Source organism: Sus scrofa, chromosome 14, assembly GCF_054392235.1.
Source record: "Sus scrofa isolate SSC_HxYL_T2T_F1_AM1 chromosome 14, Sscrofa_HxYL_maternal_Yorkshire_Landrace_v2.0, whole genome shotgun sequence".
Classification (NCBI taxonomy): Eukaryota; Metazoa; Chordata; class Mammalia; order Artiodactyla; family Suidae; genus Sus; species Sus scrofa.
In genome coordinates this window covers 5653203-5679956 of record NC_139396.1, presented here as the reverse complement: position 1 = coordinate 5679956, position 26754 = coordinate 5653203, and the positions used below count along the sequence as shown (strand labels likewise).

General features: G+C 49.5%; 1 protein-coding gene and 2 long non-coding RNA genes across 25 annotated transcripts in view; 2 read left to right on the top strand and 1 right to left on the bottom strand.

Moving 5' to 3' along the window:
* The window catches only part of LOC146396255 (uncharacterized), a 31069-nt gene extending 22923 nt beyond the window's left edge, over nucleotides 1-8146 (top strand). For 4 of the 13 annotated variants that reach the window (XR_014825788.1, XR_014825782.1, XR_014825790.1 and 1 more), the window contains 2 exons: nucleotides 6085-6171; nucleotides 7988-8146. This is a non-coding gene — a long non-coding RNA (uncharacterized LOC146396255). Of the gene's footprint in view, nucleotides 1-5793; nucleotides 5897-6084; nucleotides 6172-7987 lie in introns of all 13 variants that reach the window. The other 9 variants (XR_014825791.1, XR_014825779.1, XR_014825784.1 and 6 more) reach the window with 3 other exon arrangements.
* Nucleotides 1-21281, bottom strand: part of PAX8 (paired box 8) — a 60953-nt gene extending 39672 nt beyond the window's left edge. For 7 of the 11 annotated variants that reach the window (XR_014825776.1, XR_014825778.1, XR_014825777.1 and 4 more), the window contains exons 1-2: nucleotides 21191-21281; nucleotides 20740-20847 (exon numbers count right to left, since the gene is read on the bottom strand). Coding sequence is in view for 5 of the 11 variants with exons in the window: in XM_084993342.1 (XP_084849468.1) it covers nucleotides 20740-20764 (25 nt within the window). In the remaining 6 variants the exon portion in view is untranslated. Of the gene's footprint in view, nucleotides 1-20739; nucleotides 20899-21190 lie in introns of all 11 variants that reach the window. The other 4 variants (XM_084993348.1, XM_084993347.1, XM_084993349.1 and 1 more) reach the window with 2 other exon arrangements.
* On the top strand, nucleotides 18370-18974 carry LOC146396254 (uncharacterized). Its single transcript, XR_014825793.1, has 2 exons — nucleotides 18370-18487; nucleotides 18788-18974. It is a non-coding gene; the product is annotated as an uncharacterized LOC146396254 (long non-coding RNA).
* Nucleotides 21282-26754: the final 5473 nt, after the last annotated feature.

Here is a 26754-nt window from a genome sequence, read left to right as displayed (position 1 = left end):
ACCCCACTCCCTGGCCATCATGTTTCAGTGACAAAGCCCCCCTGGGCCGGCTCTCAGGAACTTACCCAACCTTCCCAACCTTCCCATCCACCATCCTGTTCCGCAGCCCTTCACCTGTCTCATAGCGGGCCTTTCCTGAGGCCGGTGTTCTGCCTGCCCCCTAGACTCTGGGTTCCTTGTGGGCAGGTGCAATGTCCTGTCTGGACAGGCTTGTTTTGCAGGAAAGGGAGCGGCATGTCCTGCCCTGGCTGCCTGCTAAAATACCTGGGCTGTACAGACACTTCCCACCTCTGGTCAGTTCAATCAGAATCTCTTGGCATGGTGTCTGTATTTTTAAAAAGTTCCTCTGGCCATTGCCCAAGACTTGACATCCACTCAGTAGATGGTCAATAAATATTTATTGCAAGGTCATAAATGTATTTATGATTTAATTGATGAAACATGAAGTTCCGTTCAGAGACTGTGAATGGAACTTCCCAGTGCTTATTGGAGGTCCCTAGAGGTCATTGTCAGTGCCTTTGCAGCGGGCCTCTCAGGTGCCTCCAGACCCCTAGCCTCACACACCTGGGGCTGCAGTAGAAAAGGCCAGGGCGGCTGCACTTGGGGGAGAGTGGAGAACGTGAGGCAGGGGTGTGAGCACCCACTGAACCTGTGCCTGGAAGTCCAGCATCTGCACAAACCACTGGGCTAACCCTTCAGTCCCCCCCAGGGTCAGAGTCCTGAGGATATGAATGCTGTTTTTTTTTAAACAGGTCAATATTAAAGCAGTTTTCAGATCATTAGATTTTAATTCCACGAGCACTCACTCTATATTGAATCATATTCCAGGCCGTGTGTATGTGGGGAGATGGTTTCTGAGTTGAAGACATAGTTCTTGCCCTTGAGAAACTTAGAGGTTAATCATCTCTGACACCTTATAGAACATTAAAGTTTTAAACTCCATCCACGAACACTAGCTCCTTCAAGTCTTTCTAGAACCTCGTGGAATATTTATGGTGGGGTGTGTGTGTGTGTGTGTGTGTGTGCATTTCTGTGTGTATGAGTGTGTCATTTCTGTGTGTATGAGTGTGTGTGGTGGGGACGAAGGTGGATCATATATAATCCATATTCCTATGACATAGGTTATAACGTTCTACTAGGTTCTACCCCTCGGAGTTATCGTGTTATAAATGTGGGGCTTGTGGACACTGATTAAAACTCACCCAGAGATGGGCGGGGGAGAAAACAGAGAAGTAGCTAGAAGGTTCTGTGGTGGGAAGAGAATGCAGGGTGTGGGGAGGAAGGTGGGGGAGGGCAGCTGCTGAGGTGGGGTCACTTGGTGATGGAGACGCCAGAGGAACGTGGGCATCTGGAGTATAAGTGGAATCCCAAAAGTAGAGAAGGGGGGTTCTTGCCTCACCTAGAGGGTTGAACTAAATGATCTTTAAGATTCTCTCAAACTGAGATTCTATGCTCCTGGACCTTAACTAAGGTAAGGGAACTGCACCGAGTCTCTTGGGTTAGAATATGAGGGAAGATAGTACACACACACACACACACACACACACACACACACACACACACACACACAAAGGCATTTCTGTCGTGGCTCAGGGAAAACGAATCTGACTAGTATCCACGAGGATGCAGGTTCGATCCCTGGCCTCGCTCAGTGGGTTAAGGATCTGGTGTTGCCATGAGCTGTGGTGTAGGTTGTAGAGTCGCCTTGGATCCTGCATTGCTGTGGCTGTGGCATAGGCCGGCAGGTGTAGCTCTGATTCGAGCCTGGAAACTTTCATATGCCGCAGGTGCAGCCCTAAAAAGACAAAAAATATAATAAAATAGAATGTATGTGTATGTGTCGCTGGGTCACATTGCTGTACAGAAGAAATTGAAGGAATTGCATATCAACTATACTTTAATAAAAAAAAATGAAAAGAAAAAAAAAAGAGAAGTGACTGACTGGAAAGGGGGCTTGAGCACTAGACATAGTTAGAAAGGTCCTTTGTGTGTGTGTGTGTGCAGGGGGGGGGGGTGTACAGAGTCCTCAGGCCTGGTTGTGGGGACAGGAAGGAGCCTGGCCGCCCTGAGGAGTGAAACTGGTAGAAACAAATGAAGAAGTGCTCTTTTGAGCCTGACACACCGAACAAAATCTGTGACAAAACTGCGTGTCTGTGTTTTCCACACCTGTGGGGAGCTGGTTCCCCAGAACTGGCATGGCTGCAAAGGGGATTATACACTAAAAGCCTCTGGGGAAAACAGGCAGGCACAGAGGGGGACAGACTCAGCCTGTAGGCTGTGGTGTCAGGGGAGGAAGTGACACTGCTGAGGTCGAGGAGACCTGGGTCCCGACACCGGGGACCCTGCTGGTCTGTCTGTCTGTCTGTGCCTCGGTGTCCTCGTCTGGCACGAGGGAGCAGATAGTCTTTACTGCCCTTTGTTTGTTTGTTTGTTTGTTTTTGTTTTTTTTTTAGGGCCACATTCACGGCACATGGAAGTTCCCAGGCTAGGGGTTGAATTAGAGCTGCAGCTGCCGGCCGTGGCCACAGCAACGCAGGATTCTTAACCCACTGAGCGAGGCCAGGATTGAACCTGAGTCCTCATGGATACTAACTGTTTGTTACTGAACCTCATGAGAACTCCTACTGTACTTTTAGTCCTGATATCCACAACCCTGGGACTGCCCTCGGGCTGAAAACTGCCAGAAGGGGGCACAGTGAGAGCTCTGTGGGGACCGTGGGGCAACTTTGCCAGGGAGGGAACTACTAGGGGGCAGCCCAGAGGTGGCAAGTGGAAAGAAGATGGACGTGCACAAAATGGGCCCCGTGGGCTGTGCGTGACCCGCAGTACGTTGGAGTGAGGGGCTCTGGGGACGGCTAGTGAGGCGACGCATGTGGAGCATCCTGGGGGGGCCAGACTCTGGGGCACTTCTGAGATTGTCTCTGGCCAGAGAGGCCACCTGTCTATGTCACACACAGTATAGCCAGGGCAGGACTCACTTTTTTTGGGGGGGGGGCATCTGGAAGTTCCAGGGCCAGGGATCAAACCAGCACCACAGCAACAACCCAAGCTGCTGCAGTGACAATGCCAGATCCTTACCTGCCAAGCCGCCAGGGAACTCCAGAGCTCATGTTTTCTGACCTAAGTTCCCATCCTCCCAAGTGGGCCCTTTGGGACCTCAGCACTGTCTCAACTGGGGCCATCTTGGAAGAATGCAAAGAAGACTGAGGGGGACTGAACAGAATCTGTTCTGAGCCCAGGCACACCCTGAAAAAGTGTTAGTCTTCTATTCAGATTGCTTGTCTTTTGCTTTTCTTGTGTGGTGAACAGGACACTTTTTTTTTTTTTTTTTTTTAGGGTCACGCCCACAGCATATGGAATTTCCTGGGCTAGGGGTTATATCAGAGCTGCAGCTGCAGGCCCTCACCACAACCACAGCAATGCCAGGTCCAAGCCCCGTCTATGACCTACACTGCAGCTTGCAGCAATGCTGGATCCTTAATCCACTGAGTGAGGCCAGGGATCAAACCCTCATCCTTAGGGATCCTAGTTCTTAACCTGCTGAGCCACAATGGGAACTCCTGAATCCAATCTTGAAACTCTTTTCTGAGGGTCCTGGGTTTGGGAAGCAGAGTCCCTTCCTCTGTGGGGGTACGGGCCTGTGAGCAACAAGAAAGGCTCCAAAGGGAACATGTGTTGGTTTCTCCTCCCTCTCTCAGTCCCAAACCAGGGCTCCTATAACTGGTGGCACTTGGAGTGAGGCAGGGGCGGTGGGGGGCCAGGTTCTGAGCCAGATCAACCAGCTGCAACACTCAGATTGTTATGCATTGAATCAGGTCCCTCCAAACTCCCACATGGTGGTCCTAAACCCCTGTACTTCAGAATGTGACCTTATATGGAAACAGGGTCTTTGCAGATGATCAAGTTATGATCAGGCCATTGGGGGCCCTAATCCAGAGTGGCCATGGCCTTTTAAAGGGGGAAACCTGACCACAGGGAGAATCCCATGTGAAGCCTGGAGTCATGATGCAACCAGCCAGCACATGGCCGGACCCCCAGAAGCAGTGTGGAACAGTCTCCCTCTCAGCCCTCAGGAGGAACCAACCCTGCCCACCTTGATCTCAGACCTCCAGCCTCCTGAACCACCAGACAATACTGTTGCGAAGTTCCCAAGATTGTGGTACTTTGTTAGGCAGCCCCAGAAACAAATGTGCAGATCAACAAGCTTCTAGCTTTGAGCAGGACATGGAAGGCTTGGGGAAACCAGCTTGGGCTGCTCTTCTGGGTGTCTGCCTGCCTCCCCAAGTGACTTCTCAGCAGAAAGCAAGCTCAAAGCAAAGGCTTTCTAGCATCTGACCCTCTTTTCATGCACCAGCTTCTCGCGCCATCTGCCCACAGAGCCACCATCCTGATCCATTTCCAATCCTTCCATCCTGTGGCAAATTTTTCTTAAATGCAAGAGCATCAACGTATCAACACAGCAAAGCCTCTCATAAGTGTCCATCCTGCTTGCCCAGCCAGACCATGTTCCCCTCAGTCCACTAAGACTTCCAGGCTTCTCCTCCTTTCAAGAACTTTCTGGATCCAGTCTAAAGGTTGGGTCTGAACTCACCTACCATTTGCTGAGCCCTTTCAAAGTGCCGTCAGGCAAGTGATTCTGAAATTTAATCCAATTCCACAAATATCAACTGGGTCTTGGTTACCTCACAACAACTCTGGGATGGGTTTTCACAACTCTGTGGGAGAGAAGGGGGTGGCAGTTTTTGCCCATTTTTTGGTCTGTTTTTTGTCTTTTTAGGGCCGAATTTGCAGCATATGGACGTTCCCAGGCTAGGGGTTGAATCTGAGCTACGGCTGCTGGCCTACACCCCAGCCACAGCAGCACTGGATCTGAGCCACATCTGCAACCTATACCACAGCTCATGGCAACACCAGATCCTTTAACCCACTGAGTGAGGCCAGGGATCGGATTTGCATCCTTGTGGATGCTAGTTGGATTCACTTCCACTGCGCCACAATGGGAACTCCCAATTTGAGCCCGTCTTGTAGATGAAGACGCCATCTTGGAAGGTGAGTGGCTCGTGCACGGCCAGTTAGGAGCAGAGCTGAGACCACACCCGAGTGTGACCCACTTCTTCCCACAGCCAGATGGGGAATTTCTGGGGGGTTGAGGGGGGAGGGCAGGGAGAAGAGCTGTCTCTTCAGAAGGCTGGCATGAGAGGCTCCATGTGGAGAGACCTCTGGTGGGGCTTAAGGTGGGCTGATTCTAGACCCGTGGTTCTCAGATGCTGATCTATAGCAGCATCATGGGAAGCCTGTGAAGGATGCAGATTTCAGGGACCCGCATTTTTTTTTTCTTCCTCCCTCCCTCTCTCCCTTCCTTCCTTCCCTCCTTCCTTCCTTCCTTCCTTCTTTCTTTCTTTCTCTCTTTCTCTCTTTCTCTCTCTCTCTCTCTCTCTCTCTCTCTCTCTCTTTTTCCTTTCTCTGCTTCTCGGCATCTGGAGTTCCTGGGCCAGAGATCAGATCTGACCTACATAATGTGGATCCTTAGCCCACTGTGCTCCAGTATCAAACCCACATTCCAGTGCTCCAGAGATGCCACCAATCCTGATGTGCCACAGTGGGAATTCTGGCCCCATACGTATGAACAGAGCCCCAGGAGCTTCTGCTGATTCACTAGGGACCACTCTCGAGAAACATCTGTATAGAGCAAATTTTCAAAAAGTTTTTTTCACTTGGCAAATATTTGTTAAACATCTAGCCTATATCTACTATGTGCCAGATACTGTTCAGGGAATTTTTTTTTTTCCCTAGCCTACAGAATCTCATACCTACTGGTCCTCCCAGATGCATCCTAAATCTGGTCAACCACCCTGCCCAGTGATACCTAACATCTCCCAGGAAGGCCCCCTGCTGGGTCAGTATTGCCTCTGCCTGCCAGTGTGTGTGACTTCCAGTGGTCCCTTGTTCCCTGCCTTGCCACCCTGCATCTGAGTTCAAGCCAGCAAGATGGGACAGGATCAGGAAGGTGTCCTAGTGGGGGCATCTTTGGGCAATCCTGGCTGCATCAGTTTCCCCAAATGGCTGTTTTCCCTCTGTCTTCAGACCCAGAGTGGCCACTTATTATAGAGAAAATAGTAGAGTCATTACAGCCATTATCATGTGAAAAGATCAAGATCCAAATGGACTGAGGTAGGTCAACAAGTAAGACAATGAAAGTCTTACTGGGGGATTAGGTGAAAACTGTCTAGAGATTTGCAGACCACTCCCTCCATACAGGATTTTATGAAAAGTGCTGGGCTATGGAGAGAATGAAAAGAATTCTTACTCTAGTTCAGATGTCGGTGCAGCAGGCAGTCAGATGTGATGGTCACTAAACATGGAGGGCATCAGAGGGGGTCTGGTGGAGGACGTGGAACTTGAGTAGAGCTTGGTCATGGCATGGGGGTGGGGACGAGGTTCCAGGCAGCTGCCACCAAGGGGGCAAAGGCAAAGAGGTGGCAATGTACACGGCATGTTTTGTAAACAAAGACTAGTTGGCTGGAACATGGGTTTGCATACGGAAATAGTGAGGAATGAGGTCAAGTGGGTGGGATAGAATCTTCTCGGATTGTACACCAGCCATCTGCCCACAGATGCCAGTTAATGATTGGATTCAAAGGGAGGGTGAGCCGGACTCTAAGATTCTTTCGGAAAATCACCAGGCTAAGATTCTCTGGAACAGGGCTGGGAAAGGCACGAAATCAGAACGTTTTGATAATGTGACTCATCTAGCAATCACAGATTACTGCCAAGCTGTTCCACAGAATAAAAACATCACAAAGCCCAGGTAGGACAGAGTAAACAGGTCCGTGGATCTAGCAAGAGAAATAAAAGGAATACAGAAATCAGTGTCAAGGGGAGTGTGAAGTGGAGGCAGGTATTCACATATACACTGAGTGCCCTTGACCCAGGCTTTGATGGACAGCAGGGTTAGGATGGACACCTTCGGTGGCTTCTCTGACCCCAGCCCCCCAGAGTATGTATGAACTCTACTTGTCTTCCTATTGCAGTCCCCTTTGCCTAGGGCTGACCCTGCACTTGGGAACCTGCACACACTCCCAGGATGTCTCATCTCTGCTCTGCTGGTCCCTCCCAGGGCCCCTGGGGGATTCCTGCCCCATCTGAAGGCAGGGTCCCACCACCACCACTCACAGCCCAGCACGCCTCCTCCCTCCCACCAGCTCAGCATTTTGCGTCTCTCTGGACCAAAGCCTTTCCTTTCTCTCTTTGCTGGTGGCTAAAAGTCTAATTTGCTTTTCTTTTCTCTCTAGAATGTCAGCATGAAGGCAGAGGGGCGGTCTCTTGAGTCCTGTAACCCTGAAGCCTACCTCCGCGCCCACTATACTGAAGGGCTTGGTGGATGTTTACTTACTGAACTGAATAGTAGTCACAAGGCCCTTTGAGACAACTTGGGAGTTAGAATTCAAGGCTTCTGTAGCCAGGGGATACATGATTGGGGAGAACATGTCATAAGAATGGGGAGTAATTGAGACAGTTTGGGGGTGGGGAGGGGTGTGCACTGCCAGGCTAGTGCAAGTATGCCTGGGAGTTAGAGCCAGAGACGGAAGGGACATCTTAGGAGATGGGGTAAAACCTGCCATGATCCAGACACAGAGTCCATACGGAGTACCCACTTAGGAGAGAAAAAGGCCAGGAGGAGAGGAGACAGGTTTGTCATAGGACCATAGAGGACAGGGAAAAGAGGCAGCTCCGGAGAGTGGACCCCATAGTATGTGCAGCTGAGAAGCAGAAAAATATGATTTCTACAGCTGGTGTTATAGGCTGAATGTTGGTGTTCCGCCCCCAAATGCATACAGTGAAATGCTTGTTCCCAACGTGATAGGATTTGGAAATAAAGCCTTTGAGAGATGATGCAGGTTAGATGAGGTCGTGAAGGTGGGCCGCTCATGATGGGATTGGCATCTTTCTCAGGAGAGGAGGAGACAGCAGAGCTCTCTCTCTCCAGGGTCCTGCACTGAGGAGAGCCCACAGGAGGACTCAGTGAGAAGGCAGCCATCTTCAAGCCAGGAAGAGAGCCCTCACCAGAGCCTGACCACACTGGCACCTTAACCTTGGACTTCCAACCTCCAGAGCAGTGAGAAATAAATGCCTGTTGTTTAAGCCACCCAGTCCATGGCATTTTGCTGTAACAGCTAGAGCCGACTAAGACAGGTGACTGGATAGAAATTCCATGGATGACAGGATCTTCAGAGAAAATCTCAAGCAGAGGTGCCATGGTTCCAGGTGTGCGCAAGGGAAACTGAGAATGAAACAAAGGGGCAACTTCACAAGGTGGGTTGGGCAAGAGGATGCATGCCCAACAATGCTGGGTGACAGGAGACCCAGACCCAGAAGCCTACCTTTTCTGGGTGTGTCCTTACCACCCACAAAACCACTGGATTCTTAAATGATCAGCACACATGTGCTATATTATACCATGTGCCTGGAAAGGAGGGGGCTTAGCAGGAAAAGTAGAGATGAGAGGAGGTGGCACAGCGACCTGATTTCTTTCTTTGGATGGTGGCAACATAAATTCTCGGTGATGGAAATGATCAGGGTGCCTTCTGATGCAGGCACGAAGACCTCACATTTCACAGGATGGGGACATCATAGCCCCTCGGTGGGCATCATGCAATTCCGGCTTCACATCAACCCCAGCTGTTTCCAGGGGTCGGGGCTTCTGGGGGGTCACACACCCTGTTCTGCCAAGAATGTCACAAAATAGTCAGCTCGACATAGTGAAAATTAGAAGGGGCTACTAAATCAGAGCCTAGGTCTTAAGGAAAATGTGAGGTAGGGGCCATTAAATTTTTAAAAAATACACCTTCAACTCAAAGGTATTTCATCCATGAAAGTCCTTTTTCCTGCCACTGTTAACTGTTTCACTATAGCAGTGAGTGGGCACCTCTGCTAGCTCTGCAAGGAAACACTGTTTGAGAATCCCTGATTTATGAAAAGATACAAACAGTTGTTGACCAAGTGCACATTCCTGATGTACCACGTGTTCATAATGATCAGTTCCCTGCAGCAAGCATGGGGTTGGTATCCGTGAGACTGTGGTTCTTGCTCCTGTTCTCCACACAGGTTTTGTACAAGGGTGTGTGAGTTCCTAAGGGCCAGGGCAGAGCTCCCAGGGCTTCTGAGCGAGGATATTCTCATGTCTTGGGCAGAGGGGCCCTCGAGTGACAGCCCTCAGCCATCCGCTTTTTTATGGTCATCCTCGGGGACCAAAAGGCCAGATTCTAGACCAGGTGAGTCCTGCTGCTGTGGTCTACCGGCTTGGTAACTCTGTCCCCATCTGGGAAGAGTCACAGGAACCCCAGATCCCAAGTGTTGCAGCCAGACAAGTGACCCGAACCAATGACTGACAACCCCCGGGTCTCATTTGACAACGAGGGCTCTGCAGGGCCCCACAGCCACCCATGCCCCATAATTTAACTGGGGTGCCTGCAAGGGTCGTGGCTGGACAGTGAGGTTCTCTGCTGAGATCTCAAAGCACAGGTTTCAACCACAAGGAGGTCACCATCAGTGAACCCATGCTAGACTGACGAGGGTTGATCCCCAGCACAGGGCAGGCTCCCCAGACTTTGGGACCCCGATTTCCCTGCCACGTCCAGGGTCGTAAACTCAGTCAGGGCTCATCAACTGCTCCTGTAATTGAATTAGGGACATCTTGGGGTTTCCTCTTGATTGCCCACAGACCTAGGACTGGGTTCTGCACACGCATGTGGGGTTCTGTGTGTGAGAGGGTGAGTACTGTATGCGCGTGTATGCTTGTGTGTATGTATGACACAGGTGTATATGAGTGCGGGTATAACTGGGTAGGTGTGAATGCGTATCACAGACAGCAGACCTGGACAGCCAGGCGTCCAGGGCACAGAATTTACAGAGGTGCTGGCTCTCGGGGCTGACCTGGCTCTTCAATGAGCCCGAGAGTGGGGGCTCCTTAGACTTCACACCCTGTGCCTCACCACAGACCTGGCCTCCATCGTGTGTGTCTGTACCTTGGTGTGTATGGGAGTGTGTGTTGAGTGAGTACATGTATGAGTGTGTGTATTGTATGAGGGTGTGTTGTGTGAGTGTGTGTATCTCTGTATGTTGGTGTGTTATGCGAGTATGTGTACGTGTGTGCACTCGTGTCTGTGTCCTGGCAGCTTTCACTAGGCTTTGAGTCTGTATGGGAGTATATATTGTGTGAGTGTGCATATGTGGGAGTGTGTGTTGTGTGAATGTGTGTGTGTGTGTGCATTTGTGTCTGCATATCCTGGAGGCTCTCACTGGGCTTTAAGCATGTATGAGAGTGTGTGTTGTGTGTGTGTGTGCTCACGCACTTCTGTCTGTGTGTCCTGGCAGTTCTCACTGGCTTTGAGTCCCATCAGCAGGGCTTTTCCGCATCCCCCAGCTTAGGGCTCACTCTGCCCCAGGCCACCCCCGGGAAGGCAGCGTGGCATCCTGGGAGCCCTGCTTATCCACATCAGCGGCTGCTCTGCCACACGCCTGGGGGAGGCACAGCTCTCCGGGTCTCTGGCTCCTTGTCAGTCAAATACGGTGACAGGGCCTCTCCCTCTGGCCTTGAACAGCTCCTGGTCTAGGTGGACTATTTGGTGTAATGAAATCTTGGAAGCTCCTATGATGTGTGATCCTCAAGCCTAGAAGGTGGGGGGCTCTGAAATGGACATTGCTACACAAAGTAGGCTGGAAAATCTGTCCTGACAAGGAAGGGCCAGGGACCCTGGGGAGGAGGAGAGAAATCTCAGAAGGCTTTAGGGGGAGGTGGCGTTTGAGCTGAGGGGCTGAGGACGGCTGGGCAGTGTGCTGCACAGACACGAGGTCCATGGAGGCCGAGGCGGGAACCATGAGTCTGCTTCCCAGGTTGAGGGAAAGGGCCCCCGACATCACACAGGTGTACTTGGTCAAGTGGGGATTCCAAGCCATGTGCCTTGGACCCCCAAAGTCCAGCCACTTTGGCACCCCCTTTTGTCCTCCCTCCAGGGGGAATGAGGCTCCCTGGACTTAAGGCGGGCACCACCTACCTGGGATGGACTGGTGAACACACAAAAAACAGTCTGCAAACAATAGGAGGCTGTGCACAGTTGGGTGTACATGGTGGGAGAGAATGACCTCTGGGGGGTGGGGCGGGGAGGGAGAACAGCGTGGGTCGGGGCAAGGTGTGCTGCTGGGGAAATGGACGCCTTCCAGCCAATGGAACATAGCCAGGCTCTGAGAAGAGCAACTGTGACAAAGCGCACAGGACGGCAATGTGTGGCTGCCAGCAGGACTCTGGGGTGCAGTGCCACTCCCAAGGGGGTGAGCCCTGAGTTGGGGACACTGTCTAGCCCACTCAGAGGCCAGCAGGAGATGGGGTGGCAGGGTGGGGGTGTCATATCACCAGAGAGCATGGGGACTGGGAGGACCTGGGCCTTGTTACTCTGTCTAGAGGGGAAAGTCCTATAAAATCCACAAATCTCTGAAGACACAAGGGTTAAGCATCGGACGTGTCTAGAAGGCATTTCTGACTCGACCCAAGTGGGCAGGTGTCCACAGCCTTGGCACCTAGAACTCTGCAACATTTTGCCACAAGCTGGCCGGCCATCCAGAGCCCCTGTGTAGACCGTCATGGAGCTGGCTGACCCGACACGGCCGCATGCGCTGCCTTTCTGGAACAGTGAGTGCTCCAGGGATGGAGCAGACCCCCAAAGGCCAGAGGAGGTTTATCTGCCATTGGTGATGACGTGGTTGTGCCAGGGTGGCTGCTGATGATGAATGACCTTTGGTGCCCCCACCTCCTGGCTAGTTAGTTGTTAGTCCTTGAATGATCTTGTTTGATGATATTCCTTCCTGGTGCTCTGGTCTTCCCCCCTTCAAAGGGAATCACAAGACCTCATCCCTCGGCCCTGAAAAGGTGCCTCTCCCTGCTGTGATTTACCTGGACTACCCTGGCAGCTGATGTCACTGCCACTGGCCTAGCACCCTGCACATAGTGGGTGGCATCCGTGAGGGCTCGTGGGATTGAATGAAAATGCTGACCCTCACATTCTAGCTCCTCTCTTGCCCTCGCCTTTTCCCTCCCATCCTCTTCCTCCAACTGAAGTCACAGCCAGACACCCACCTGAGAGGATGGGTCATCTCCGTTGTGACAGTTGTCAAGAACAATCTCAGGTTGGAGGAAAAGGGTGAAACAGAGCTGGAGTCCTAGATTTGATGCTCAGCTAATCTCAGACTTTTAAATGTCAACCAGGGCTTGCGATTGTGCCAAAGCTGGATTATTATTACACCAAGTAGGAAAATAGAGGACAGGAGGCAGAGCTGGGGCTGGAGGGACGGAGGGAGAAGGGAGAAGAAGACCCAAGATTCATGGATTCTTATTCTTTTAAAATAAAAACCTGTGGTTCTGTGTTGATTAAGGACTGGTGCTCAAGGCACATCTTCCGTCAGTTCTATCTCAGCTACACACAGCATGGATGCACACCCTCTTTGGCTCGTCATTCCTCTAAGAACAATTCTACTGAAAATCCAGAATGTTCTGGAAGCCAACATAATGTCCACGAACAGTCCGTTTTATCATGAGTCTACTGCTTCCCCTATGACTGGGTTTTCTGATTAAATGAAATAAGGAATCCTTTCTCAGGGTGCGCTGGGGTAGCAGCAGATCATGGCCCCGGGGCTCTGAGTCAGCACTTCTCCTGAATCATTTAATCCGATACCTCTATGGCGTGGGCCTATTATTTAGTCCAGGTGGAATATTAAGAGGTCTGCCCTAAATCTTAACTGGAACAAAATCTTGACTCTAGGTCTCAAGTTACAGAAACTTTCACAGGAAATATTAAGACAGTGGCATGTTTGGACATATACCCTGGAGGATTCTGGGAGCCTCTCCTCCCTGGGGACCCTTACTTATGTGGAGCAGGAGGAAATTCTTGAGTAGCTGCTATGTGCCAGGGGAGGATACTGGGTTTACTTTCAGTACTTTCTAGAAATCTTGCAACATCCCCTATTTTATACAGAGGGCATTTGAGCCCAGAGAGACAATAAACTTGCCTAACATCACACACAGAGAAAGCAACAAAGTCTGGTTCACAGGCAAAGCCTCGGAGGTGAAGCCCCTCCCTCCACCTGCAGAGGTGGGGAGGTTGCCACCCAGCCCACCCTGGCTTCACAGTGACTTCAAAATTCCCTGGCCCTCTGGACACCTCATGGCTCCGGAATTGATCCTAGGAATAATAGTCCTGCTGTGCTCCCAGAGAGGCTGGGGAGTCAAAATGAAATGCATTTTGACAAAATGCAACAAAATCCAACACAGTGGGCCCTGGGTGTGTGCAAACATGCAGTTCACACCATGGCAGCAAATTAAGCTGTTTCTCTCTGAGATGTATTACCCAACCAGCTTCCGACCTCTCTGCTATGCTGGTCTGACAGCGACAATATGTCCCGGTGGACTAATTAGCACTAACGACTCAGGTCACTCCAAGGCCACTTAGGGAAACAAGTGCAGAAGAATACACGGATAAGCACTAGAGCTGAGGATGGAAAAAAGAAGAATTTAAAAAGGATGGAGGGAAGAAGTGGTTTCTCTCTCAACCTCTCTCTGCTTAAACCAAAGATGGGTTTGCATCAGAGAAATGCCACCAGCCAGGATCTGGGAGGCTACCCTCCATAGCAAAAAGGGGCAACATTAAAATTAATCCCCTTTCCAAAAGCTACTGGTACCAGTGGAATCAAAGGCCCAAATGGCTTGATTCTGAACCCCTGTGTGAGAGGGACACCCCGGAGGCAGCAAAGAGAATGGACTTAAATTTGGGGCAACATGGTCTAGCATCTCAAAAGCACTCCTCCACCTGTCCAGGGATGCAGCGTTTGTCGACCACCCCTGGTTGATGGGCAAGTCTTCCCAGAAATTCTGAAGCTGTTTCCATCACATGAACTAATTTAGTCTCTGAAATGCACCCAGGCAGGGAGGCTGAGTGTAGTTTGGAAACTGTCAGGAAGTAAGCTCCCTTGCTGGCCTGCAATTTACGGAGGTGCTTGGAGATAGCTCCCTTTTTTTTTGGGGGGGGGGTGCAGGTAGAAGCATGGCAGCCTGAGAGTGAGTGTTGTTAAAAGAAAGCTTCCTGTCTCTCTCTGCCTTTCCTCCTCCCTCCTCACAGCAACCTCCAGGAGGGACATCCAGATAAGGACCATGGTCTCCATTTTGCAGATGGAAAGACTGAGAACGGCCCTGAAAAGGGATCTGGTTTAATTGAGCCTGGGGGACACGAGTGAGGAAACCAAGACGAGAGGCTGAAGCCCCTCCCTGTCACAATCAAAGAAGCCCTCGAGCCCCCTCACCAAGCGTGCTGGCCTCAGTTTCCAGCAGAGTGGTAGGCATGAGCCCTGCTCAGCACTTTGTGTTCTGGGTCTTTTCTTTGGATAGGAAGGTGGCCCAGCAGAGCTGGAGCGGCTGTGGGCTGGCTGTGCTGAGCCTGGGTGATCCTTGGCATTCAGGACTATGGGAGGATCCTTAGGAGTCAACACAGAAACAGAACCCACATGTCCCTGGAGGACTCCTGACTTCCCTGCCCTTGATCTTGGACATGGTTCAGCAAGGAGACGCTTGTTTTCTACCCAGGCCCTTTGTCCTTCCTGGGGAAGGAGCCCCAGTCAAAGTAAAGTCCAGACTCGGTGACGTGAATTGTGAGTTTAAAACAGAAACATTCCCGTGGAGATTTTTCTGACCCATGGCCCACATAAAAGACATTTGTTCAAGTGGCCCACCTGGCCAAGGGTGGGATCTGGAGGGGTTTTCAGAAACTCAGACAGGCCTGTTAGCCCTAACTCTAGACCTCAGGACATAAGTACAAAGATCTACTTAAAAGTGACCTGACCAAAGATTGTACCCCAGCCCACTGTACCCTGACTCGGAGACTCTATCCCAGGGTCACTGGCTGTGGACTGGGGAAACTGGGATTGACCCAGGAGGGTGAAGTTTTCAGCCACAAGGAGATCTGTGGCTATTATTCTCTGCTCTCCTTTTCCCTGGCAGCTCTGGTGCCAGAGGGCATTGCACACACCAGGCAGAATGCCTTTTAGCTCGGCCTCCGAAAGAACCTGGCCTGAGGTGTTCCAAAAAGAATCACTGCCCCAAAGAGCCCTGAGTGCCCAGTCGGGTTGCATGCTTCTCTTTTTGGAGGGTGTTTCACACCCCCAAGTTCTACCTCTGAAGCCAGTGAGGGCTCCTGGCAGCTGGTGACTCAGCTTTGCCCCATGCCTCGACTAAAACAAAAGCAAACTGCCATCTTAAATGGGGGCCCATTCCCCTGCCCCCCTCCTTTGAAAATCATCTTTTTTTTTTTCTACCTTAAACGAAGTGATTTCTTTTATCTTTTGGCTCTTTGTGTACTCAGAACCTCGGAGCTCAAAGCTTTCATGGCGCAACTGAGAACTTGCCACCTCTTGAACTGATAAATAGAGCGGCTTTAAAATACTTAGAACTGAAGACAGACCAACTGTGGCGAGAGAAAGTAAACACATCCCTGCACCAGTCAACCCTAGCAAGCTCCTTGCTGAGATTACAAACTGCAGTTCCTGCCGCTGGAGCTGGCGCTGGCAAGGATGCTGGAGCAGGCTGATAGGGTGGGGTGGGGGAGAGAGCCACAAAGCAGCCTCCTCCTCCTCCTCCTCGGCCTCAGTAAGCTGTGTCCCAGAGGAGATGGGTCACCTGGGAGTCCACTCAGGACCCAGTTGGGATGTTTTTAAGAATAGCAGACTCTGCCCACGTGTTCCCCACTAGTTTCATGCTGCCCGTAAGTGTCCCAAGAGAAGAGGGGACCAGCTTCCTTTTTTTGATCTAAAAGGGGTGCATTCTTTACCCCCACCCTCTGTGTGCAGGTGAAATTTTGCCAGTGAGAAAATTGGGATTTTTTCACAAAATACACTGTGATCACTACATAATTTCATATGAATATTTGAGAAACTTTTCCTATGAAAAATCCATACTTTCAACACTACCCCCCCAAACACACGCACACACAAATTGTTTTTATGAGAACCAATTAATAAATGCTAATTCATTCAGGCATATCTCCACTAAATTATTGTTTCATTTAATTGCAGGGGAATTTTCCATTACTAAACTCTCCCTTGCTGGTTTTTTTTTGCATTATTTATATATATATTTTTCAGTTTCACTAATAGTGAGTTTGGTATGCGATATTATCTGCTGTTTGTACGTCTTAAACTTCTTTTTCATTTAAAATGTTTCCTCATTCTTGTGGCTCCACGTAATCTGGGAGAAACAGCATTAAAAGCAGACAAGGTTTTATGCATAAGTGATGGAAGGTTTTATACATAAGTGATGGAAAAAGGCACTGGCTTAAATGAACCTGACAGGAGAGCCTCTTGTCTGCTGATGCTGCTCTGATTTCAGGCGCGTCTGGGTGTGCGTGTGCGGGGGCGTGTGTCTCCACTTTGGGTTAATGTGGAAGTGTTTTCCTATGTCAATGAGTCACAAGTCTACCCACAAAAAGTTCGTGGATACACAACGAGGAGGGAAGATCACAGGGGCTTTAATAATAAAAATAAACAACACTCGAATCGCTTTATAAGCTGCCAGTACCTTGTGTATTTTCTTGCTTCCTTTTCATGGACACCAAATACAAACTTCAACATCTAGACACCCAAGACCCAGACCAGGCGGCTCCCCAAAGATCCTGCTTTTTTTTATGCATAAAAAAGTGGTGGTTAGGGGTTGTGGTTAAGATAAGGTTAGTTCAAAGGGATGGTGTTCTGAACCAGAGTTTTAATTTTCTTATATTGAATGACAAAGCTGCCATGCACCTGGCTACCTTCGTTTCTGAAATGACTTCTTTCATTTTTTTTCTCTCTAGCCACTTACTTCCCTTTTCACCTCCCCTCCCCCATTGCCTCCTTTCAGCATCTTTCCTTTTTCTCTTTATCCTTTTTCCCTTCTTTCTCTTTCACAGCAATGCATTCTGGAGGGTGTGAATGATTAAACTGTTTACTCTGAGGTCTGAGGTTTAGGTATGAAAAGGCATGTCACCATAAGTAAAGTTTCACCTTTATACCCAACTCTATCAATAATTACAGAACAAGGATGACTATTAGTAAATCTTTCTTACGATTAGCTCTTACAAAAAGGCTGCCATTTATTCTAAGTGTACTGAGTTCTACTGATCTTACTTTTCACAAAAATTAATTACAAAGCTGAGTAACCTCCAAGATGAAGTCCGCATATACAGGGATCGTAAGTATATCCCCTGGAAAATGCAAACCAGTAAAGCATGTACCATATTAAAATTCAAGATTTCAGACCATAAATAGAAAGTTTTGAGATGTTATTAGAATAGTAGATGTTCTCCTTTGAACCAGAATATCTATTAATAATTAAAATCCCGAGATTGATTTTCGTGTTGTTTTCCTTTACCTCCTCTGTTCTCTTTAGCAAAATTATGCAGAGCCCTTTTGGGTATAGACTGATAAAATTAATTAAGTTTTCTTCCACCCAAAAATGTCCCAAATAAATTCTTCCAATAGACATCAAAAAAGTGTCAATTAGAAATAATTACTTCTTATCAATCAGTGGGGCAATTAAAGTGACAAAGCTTGAAAAGATACTCATCTTAAAACTAATTCACAAGGTAGCTAAATTATCTCCTAATTAACTTGCATTGAGGGGGGGGATGTACTATCTTGAAACAAAGATGAATTCAAGAACCCCAATACCTCTCTACTCAACCCAAGATCTTCTTTTTCAATCCAGGCAAGAAAATAGGAAATAGGAGGAAAATAACCCTAGGCCCCCTTGGCTCCTTTTGGAAACTAAGAAGAGGGAACGGGGGCTTTATATCTGCGATCCAAGAAAGTTAGGTATGTTCCTCTAAAGTCTCATTGGACTTCTTCAACGATCTGTTTTAAGAAGCTTGGGGAGAAGGTTTCTCAGAAGTTATTGTGGGTAACTTTTAACTCCACAACCTGCTTGCTTTTTTACTAAACTCTCTTCATAACGGATGGAGTTTTATTTACACTTTAATATTTATGTGGCGTTTCTCACGCATCTTTGACTATTAAAAAGAAAAGTTTTTGCTTTGGAGGATCTTTGTTCCCTGATGCTACAAAATTCCCAGCGGATTTTAGGGAACGTTCAACTCATTGATGACCAGCGGCAATTCAGAATCTTTCTCTCTTTCCTTCTCACACCCCTTCAGAATAAAACTGTAGAAAAAAAATGTATTTTTATTTTTAAAGATCTCTCTGCGAAGCAATATCGGGCCAAGAGTGAGCCCAGGGTGAGTCGCAGGAGCCTGGGATGGCCAGAAGCCGCTCAAGAAACTTTTCTCCAGCGTCCGGATTATTGGAAGCGGTGCGCTCGGTCTCGGTCCCGCGAAAAAGGCCCGCGGCCACCTGCGCCCCGGATCCTGCTCCAGGAAAAGCTTCAAGGGAAGCTCTCCCCGCAAAGCCGAACTCAGAAATGGTAGTATCTTGGGAAAGGGGGGAAGCCTCTGAGACCTAGGAGAGAAATGGGCTTTAGAAACAGGAGGGCTCATCTTATGCATTTGGCTCTAAATGTAAGTAATGGCATCAAGTCAATTGATCAGAAAGACAGAGTGTCTCTTGCTGAGGTTTGTTTAGAGAGCATTTAGGAAAGAAAGAGTCGACAGCCTTGAATTGTTTGAGCTACGTTTTAGGTGATTTCCTTTGATTTATCAGCATTAAATTAAATGAGAAAGCCTCATCCTCTGTGCATCTCAGGTTTATTTCTTTCTTTGTTTAGCGGGGAGAGGAGAGAAGGAGACCCTCAGCCTCCTCAAGAGAGAGAACAGACCTCTGCCCCAGGCTGGGCCGGGGGCGGACGGCTCCCTCCAGAAACCTAAGGGCGATTTGCGTCTGAGCTAATGGAAATTCGGTTTCTCACTGTCTGGGTCTGTTGCTGATTAAAAATAAAGTAAAAATAAATTGCACCCTCTCTTCTTTCCTTCTTTATTTCCATTTATCCTAATGAGTGCTTCCGTAATGAAAATCAGTAGCGAAAACAAAATCAAGCCAACCCGAGGGACCGTGACATCCTCTTATTTCTCGAACAGCGACCGGGGGGAAAAGGTCTGGTCCAGCACGGTAAATCCGAGGTCCGAGAACACCTGCACTTCTCACCGCCAGAAAGGTCAGGGGAAGGTCCGGGGTGGGGGAAAGAACCAGCCAGGGGAGCAGAAGCACCGGGACCCGCCAGGCGATTCAGCACCAGGCGCCGCGCGCCTGGCCTCAGAAACCGTCCTGATCCCAAGGCGAGGGCGAAGTCTGTTTTTATACCGCCGTTTGGCTAAAGACTATGGGACTAAAGACTACTGGTCCTGGTCTCAAAAAAGTGGTCAAGGAGGTGGCGTGGCGCCCTGGCTCGCCTGGAAAGGGGTACCAGGCTTTCTGCTCCGACCCCCGGCTCGCCGACCTCGCAGCTCTGGGAAGGGCTGTGAGGTCTCCACTCTGCACCTCTGGAGGCCTGGCCCCCGCAGAAGGCGGCCAGGGCGGCTGTTGCCCTGCTACCCTGGGGGGACGGGAGTGGAGAGGGATCGTGTTGCTGACTGTCTCCGCAGGTAGAGCGAACCCAAAGGTGAAACCTTCCGGCGCCCCGGGGGGTTCCCGCGCCTGGGCGGGTGAAGCCTGGGCCCCCAGACCCGAGGCAGCGCGGCGCAGCTTGGACCTCCGCGCTCGGAGCTAAATTGAGATCTCAGCCTCGCGCCGCGCCCGATCCGACCCTCCTTATTATAACAAATGTCCCGTTTGCAGAGCGGGACTTCATTTTCGCGGAGAATTCATCTGAGATATTGATTTCCTCTCACTCCGCCGGCCCAAATCGATAGCGCTGCGCCCTGGCTCCATAAATCGCCTTCCCCGCGGCCGGCCTGGCTCCATCCATCACCGCGGGCCGGGCCGCTCTTCTGCCTGCAGTCCACACTCTCTGAGCGCCCGGGTGGCCGTGCCCACCGCGCCAACCCGCCCGACCCTGCGGCTCTTTCCTGGCACAGACCACCCTGGCCTGGGCCAGGAGGTGGGGAGAGCAGGAGCCGCAGCCAGGGAACCCAGGCGCTTTTAAAGGCCCTGAGTCCGGGAGCCGCTGGGTAGTGGGGTTCTGCCCGCGGGCAGCTCAGTCCTCTCAAGCCAGACGACCCGCGCGCGGGTCACCGCCTGCTCGGTGCTGGGCAAGGAGAAGCCCGAGAGTCCACGGGTGCATTCTCGGTTCCCGGGCTTCTCCTTTCCTGTTGGCTTGAGAGGTGCGCGGGGCTCGGGGTCCCACCCGGAGAGCCACGGGCAAGAGCTGCGCGCACTCGGGGACACGGGCTTAGAGGTCGAGGGCAGGGGAACTGCAAGTCCAGCACGGATAGTGCGCAGGGCCTGAGAGCGCGCAGGATGCTCACTCTGATGGGCAGGGCCAGACGCGGGTGGGGCGCGAGGGCCACCCCTCAGACCTCACGGAGAGCCCCTCGCTGCTCCATGCCGTCCGCAGAAACCCAGCCTTGGGCGGGGCGCTTCCGCCGGGCGGAGGGCACCTCAGGGCCTGAGACCGGCGAGGCGGCCACCGCGGAGAGCCAGGCCCCAGGCGTCCCCAGCTGCGTCCCCACGCGAGGGATCCCGCGAGCCCGAGCGTCCGCTCCCCAGCCCCACCGACCCGAGCGCACGCAGGGGAGCACGCGACGCGGGGGCTCGGGGCTCCCGGCCACTCCGCGTCCTTACCCGATCTGATGGAGTTGTGAGGCATCGCCGGGGAGTCGCTCGCAGCCCGCCAAGGGCTCAGGGCTTCCTCACGCAGGTCCCCGCCGCGCCCGCCACCACGCCGCTGCCCTGCACAGACCCGGGGCAGGGGCATGAGACTCCCTGTCCGCCGCCTTGGATCTCCTCCCCAGGCCCTACCCCTGAGGCTTTCATCGCGAAGCAGGAGTCGCAGGATTTGTAGGCGAAGTGTGGCCAACCTCAGCCTGGCCTAACACATGCGCCGGCCGGGAGGCTCCGGGACCAGGGTCCGCTGGGCAGCCCCAAACTCCAGCCCGGTGCCCTCCGTCTCTGCCGCCCCAGCCTGATCCAGTTTAACTTGAGAGAGAAAAGGCTGCCAGGCTTCCGGGGACCCTCTCCTCCAGTCAGCCCCCCTTCTCCCAGTCAGCTTTCAGCCAACCCCTGAGCAGCCTACCTGGCCAGCCGGCCACAGGCCCTCACTTCCCGGGTCCGCCCGCGAGGGTGCCCTGGGCCCCGCGTCTCTCCTCCTTCCGAAGTTTGTTCCCATCCACCCGGCATCGCCGACTGGTTTTATCCCGCCAGGGCCCGGAGAGATGGGTCTGGAGAGGCTCGCAGGCCGCGGATTGGCTGGCTGGGTGCAGGGGGGTGCGGGAAGGGGAGGATTTTGCAAGGGGGACATGGCTGAGTGGACTCAGGAGTTAGAAACATTCGCTGGAGCTTCTGTTTCCAGTGGAGAGACGAGAGAGAGGCAGCTGAGCCCTAACTCAGGCCTGGGGATATTGCTGAGGAGTGGGAGCTGAAGGCCTCAGGACCTGAGGAGGAGGGTCTCTGCTTCACCCTCTGGGGTGGGTGACACCAGATGTGAGAGACATGGCGGCTCTGTGCACCCCAAGGCCTTCCCTCACTCCTCTTCTTTTGTAAGAGGGAACTTGTTCTTATTCCTGGTTCTCAAAGTAGATGCCTGTTGGCCTGTTGGTGGGCTGGAGGAGAAATGCTCCCACCTTCCCATCACTGAGGTGGACCTCACCCCCTGGGGGCAAATTCCTAAACTGGCTGGGAACCCATTCCTTCCATACCAGTCAAGCTCCCCTCTCACACTGCTAGGGAACCGATTCCCCAGGAAGTCCTTTCTCTTCCAAACACAGAGCCCCCAGCCTCCTTTCTTGCTCCCTGAGGGTTTGGAACTTGGAAGAAGAGTCTGGAGGACAGGCAAGGAAAGTCTAGATTTCAGCTCAACACGGAAGGGTGTTAGAAAGGCTAACCTCTGGCTACCCTTTGGGAATCATTAGCCTTAGGGCCACGGAGGCCTGGGTGTGGGTGAGAAGGGCTCCCTTGGGTGGGGATGGAAGCCCTTGGTAGGGGTGAAAGCTGGCCCCTGTCTCCCTCACGGGTCTTCTCTTGTGTTGGGGAGGCAGGTACAGGGAGGAAGGTATGAGTGAACAAGGTCCTGCAGTATCAGCGGGGCCGTGGGACAAGGCCTGGGTGCTCCCCTTCTCAGGCGGTGCTCTGGGGTTACAGGTGAGTATAGTGGGTGGTCCTGGCATGGAGGGGCTGCTCTGGGATTCCGGAGCTGGAGCTTTCCAGACTGGGAAGGGACAAGGCAACTGGGGTGACTCAGGAGGCTTGTGCCTATGTGAACACATACAATTTTTCTTTAAAAAAGAAAAAAAAATGCCCTATCTTTCAGGTTGATTCCTTTCCTTCTTAAACCCAGTCTTTCTCCTTTCTGGATTTAGCAGAAATTAATCACATTGTGAAAGGAGGAAGGATATGTCTGTCCTGAAAGGGATCCTCCACATCTATACATGTTTCTAAACAAAACAACAATTATGCTTTATTGTCATAAAGGCTTCTCAAAAATTATTACTTCAAATTGCTCTGTGGTTTCAGGAGTTCCCATTGTGGCTTAGTGGGTTATGAACCTGACTAGTATCCATGAGGATATGGGTTCGATTCCTGGCCTCACTCAGTGGGTTAAGAATTCAGTGTTGCCACAAGCTGTGGCTTAGGTCATAGAGCCATAGATGCAGCTGGGAAACCGCATTGTTGTGGCTGTGGTGGAGGCTGGCAGCTGTAGCTCCAAATTGACTCCTAGCCTGGGAACTTCCATAGGCCATAGGTGCGGCCCTAATGAACAAAAAAATTGCTCTGTGGTTTCAAAATGTCTAGATACTTCTCTGGTCAGTCCTCCCTTCCACTCCAGAAAGAGAGGAAGGAAGAGTGGTGTCATGATGAAAGTGGACATCTGTGTAGGGTGTAGGTCCCACTGACCCCATGCTGTTCTGGCACCAGCCCTGTGTCTTCAGGGGAGCTGTGGAGTGTGGAAGCCGACTGTCCACCCTGGTTCCCCTCCCTGCTAGGGAGGCAAGTGCTCCACATTGGGTCTGATAAGCCTTCATCCAAACAGTTCTGGCAACCTCAGAAGGTCTACCCAAGCTGAGGGGCTGACAGGTACCGATAACATGCAGACCTATGCATTCATTCTGCCCAGTGCTTTCCTCTTGCTCAACGAAACAAGCCCCCCTTTATCCTCCCCATTTTTGGCAAAAGTTCTCAAAGGACGAAAGTAAGTTATCAAAACATTCCTGTCCCACCTGTGAGTTCATTTTTAAAAAAACATTCATTTAAATGTGAAAACATAATATGAAAAAGCCCCCACAACACATCCTCACACTTGAGAGCGCCCCTTCCCCAGACCACAGGTGACGTAGCTGATGGCCAGGATGATCCACAGAGAAAGTCTTCTTAAGTAACAAGCCAACGAACAGTAAGAAAGCCCTCATGGTCTGGGCCTGCCTGCTCATTAGTGTGGGAAAACAGGCCTGGGTGCCTTGCGACATCCTAATTCTTTTCAACCATGGCCAAGGAATTGGTTATTAACCAGTATCCCAACTCTTCACAAAATGAAGAGGTTGAAATATATATATATGCACAAACACACACATTTATATATGAAATTTATATATATATATACATGCACATACATATGATTGTATGTATAATTATAAAAATAGCTTTTATCATAGTTTTTTCTGTGACTTAAAAAATATCCCCATATGATATCACTTATATCTAGAATCTAATTTAGGCTCAAATGAACCTATGTACAGAAAAGAAACAAACTCATGGACATGGCAAACAGACTTGTGGTTGCCAAGGGGAAGGAGGAGGAAGTGGGATGGACTGGGAGTTTGGGATTAGTAGATGCTATTGCATTTGAAGTGGATAAGCAATGAGGTCCTGCTGTATAGTTTCAGGGAACTATGTCTAATCACTTGTGATGGCACATGATGGAGGAAATGTGAGAAAAAGAATGTATGCATATTTGTATAACTGGGTCACTTTACTGCACATCAGAAATTGACAGAACACTGTAATCAACTATAATAAAATTAGAAAAATAAAAAAATAAAAAAGTCTGTGATCCTTTTAGTTATGTATCAATATTGCAAGCCTTCCTTTGATGGAAAATTTCAAAATAAATTTAGCATCCTGACTAAGAGAAGCTCAGAGCAATGGGAAATTTAGAACATGCTTTTAAAAACCAACAGCTTCTTCTCTTGCCCTTCTCAGATTTGATGTCCATAAGACTTTCACACAGAGACTCTTATCTGGCAACCTGTGATTTAAACCCAGTTACAATTTTTTTTTTAACTCTATGTTTCTCCAAGAAAATTTTTTTTTTTTTTTTTTTTTTTTTTTTTTTTTTTTTAATTTTATTTTCCCACTGTACAGCAAGGGGGTCAGGTTATCCTTACATGTATACATTACAATTACAGTTTTTCCCCCACCATTTCTTCTGTTGCAACATGAGTATCTAGACATAGTTCTCAATGCTATTCAGCGGGATCTCCTTGTAAATCTATTCTAAGTTGTGTCTGATAAGCCCAAGCTCCCGATCCCTCCCACTCCCTCCCCCTCCCATCAGGCAACCACAAGTCTCTTCTCCAAGTCCATGATTGATTTTCTTTTCTGAGGAGATGTTCATTTGTGCTGGATATTAGATTCCAGTTATAAGTGATGTCATATGGTATTTGTCTTTGTCTTTCTGGCTCATTTCACTCAGTATGAGATTCTCTAGTTCCATCCATGTTGCTGCAAATGGCATGATGTCATCCTTTTTTATGGCTGAGTAGTATTCCATCGTGTATATATACCACATCTTCCGAACCCAATCCTCTGTCGATGGACATTTGGATTGTTTCCATGTCCTGGCTATTGTGAATAGTGCTGCAATGAACATGCGGGTGCATGTGTCTCTTTTAAGTAGAGCTTTGTCCGGATAGATGCCCAAGAGTGGGATTGCAGGGTCATATGGAAGTTCTATGTATAGATTTCTAAGGTATCTCCAAACTGTTCTCCATAGTGGCTGTACCAGTTTACATTCCCACCAGCAGTGCAGGAGGGTTCCCTTTTCTCCACAGCCCCTCCAGCACTTGTTATTTGTGGATTTATTAATGATGGCCATTCTGACTGGTGTGAGGTGGTATCTCATGGTAGTTTTGATTTGCATTTCTCTTATAATCAGCGATGTTGAGCATTTTTTCATGTGTTTGTTGGCCATCTGTATATCTTCCTTGGAGAAATGTCTATTCAGGTCTTTTGCCCATTTTTCCATTGATTGATTGGTTTTTTTGCTGTTGAGTTGTATAAGTTGCTTGTATATTCTAGAGATTAAGCCCTTGTCAGTTGCATCATTTGAAACTATTTTCTCCCATTCTGTAAGTTGTCTTTTTGTTTTCTTTTGGGTTTCCTTTGCTGTGCAAAAGCTTTTCAGTTTGATGAGGTCCCATGGGTTTATTTTTGCTCTAATTTCTATTGCTTTGGGAGACTGACCTGAGAAAATATTCATGATGTTGATGTCAGAGAGTGTTTTGCCTATGTTTTCTTCTAGGAGTTTGATGGTGTCCTGTCGTATATTTAAGTCTTTCAGCCATTTGGAGTTTATTTTTGTGCATGGTGTGAGGGTGTGTTCTAGTTTCATTGCTTTGCATACAGCTGTCCAGGTTTCCCAGCAATACTTGCTGAATAGACTTTCCTTTTCCCATTTGATGTTCTTGCCTCCCTTGTCAAAGATTAATTGACCATAGGTGTCAGGGTTAATTTCCAGATTCTCTATTCTGTTCCATTGGTCTGTCTGTCTGTTTTGATACCAGTACCACACTGTTTTGATGACTGTGGCTTTGTAGTATTTCTTGAAGTCTGGGAGAGTGATGCCTCCTGCTTGGTTTTTGTTTCTCAGGATTGCTTTGGCGATTCTCGGTCTTTTGTGGTTCCATATAAATGTTTGGATTGTTTGTTCTAGTTCTGTGAAAAATGTCATGGGTAATTTGATAGGGATTGCATTGAATCTGTAGATTGCTTTGGGTAGGATGGCCATTTTCACAATATTGATTTTTCCAATCCAGGAACATGGAATATCTTTCCATTTTTTTACATCTTCTTTGATTTCTTTGATTAAGGTTTTATAGTTCTCGGCATATAGGTCCTTTACCTCTTTGGTTAGGTGTATTCCGAGGTATTTGATTTTGTGAGGTACAATTTTAAAAGGTATCGTATTTTTGTATTCCTTTTCTAATGCTTCATTGCTGGTATACAGAAATGCAACTGACTTCTGAATGTTAATCTTATATCCTGCCACTTTGCTGAATTTATTAATCAGTTCAAGGAGTTTTGGGGTTGAGTCCTTAGGGTTTTCTAGGTATAGAATCATGTCATCTGCATACAGTGACAGTTTGATCTCTTCTCTTCCTATATGGATGCCTTTGATTTCTTTTGTTTGTCTAATTGCTGTGGCTAAGACTTCCAAAACGATGTTGAAGAGCAGTGGTGAGAGTGGGCATCCCTGTCTTGTTCCAGATTTGAGTGAGAAGGCTTTCAGTTTTTCCCCATTGAGGATTATATTTGCTGTGGGTTTATCATAAATGGCTTTGATTATATTCAGGAATGTTCCCTCTATACCCACTTTGGCGAGGGTCTTGATCATGAATGGATGTTGAACTTTGTCAAATGCTTTTT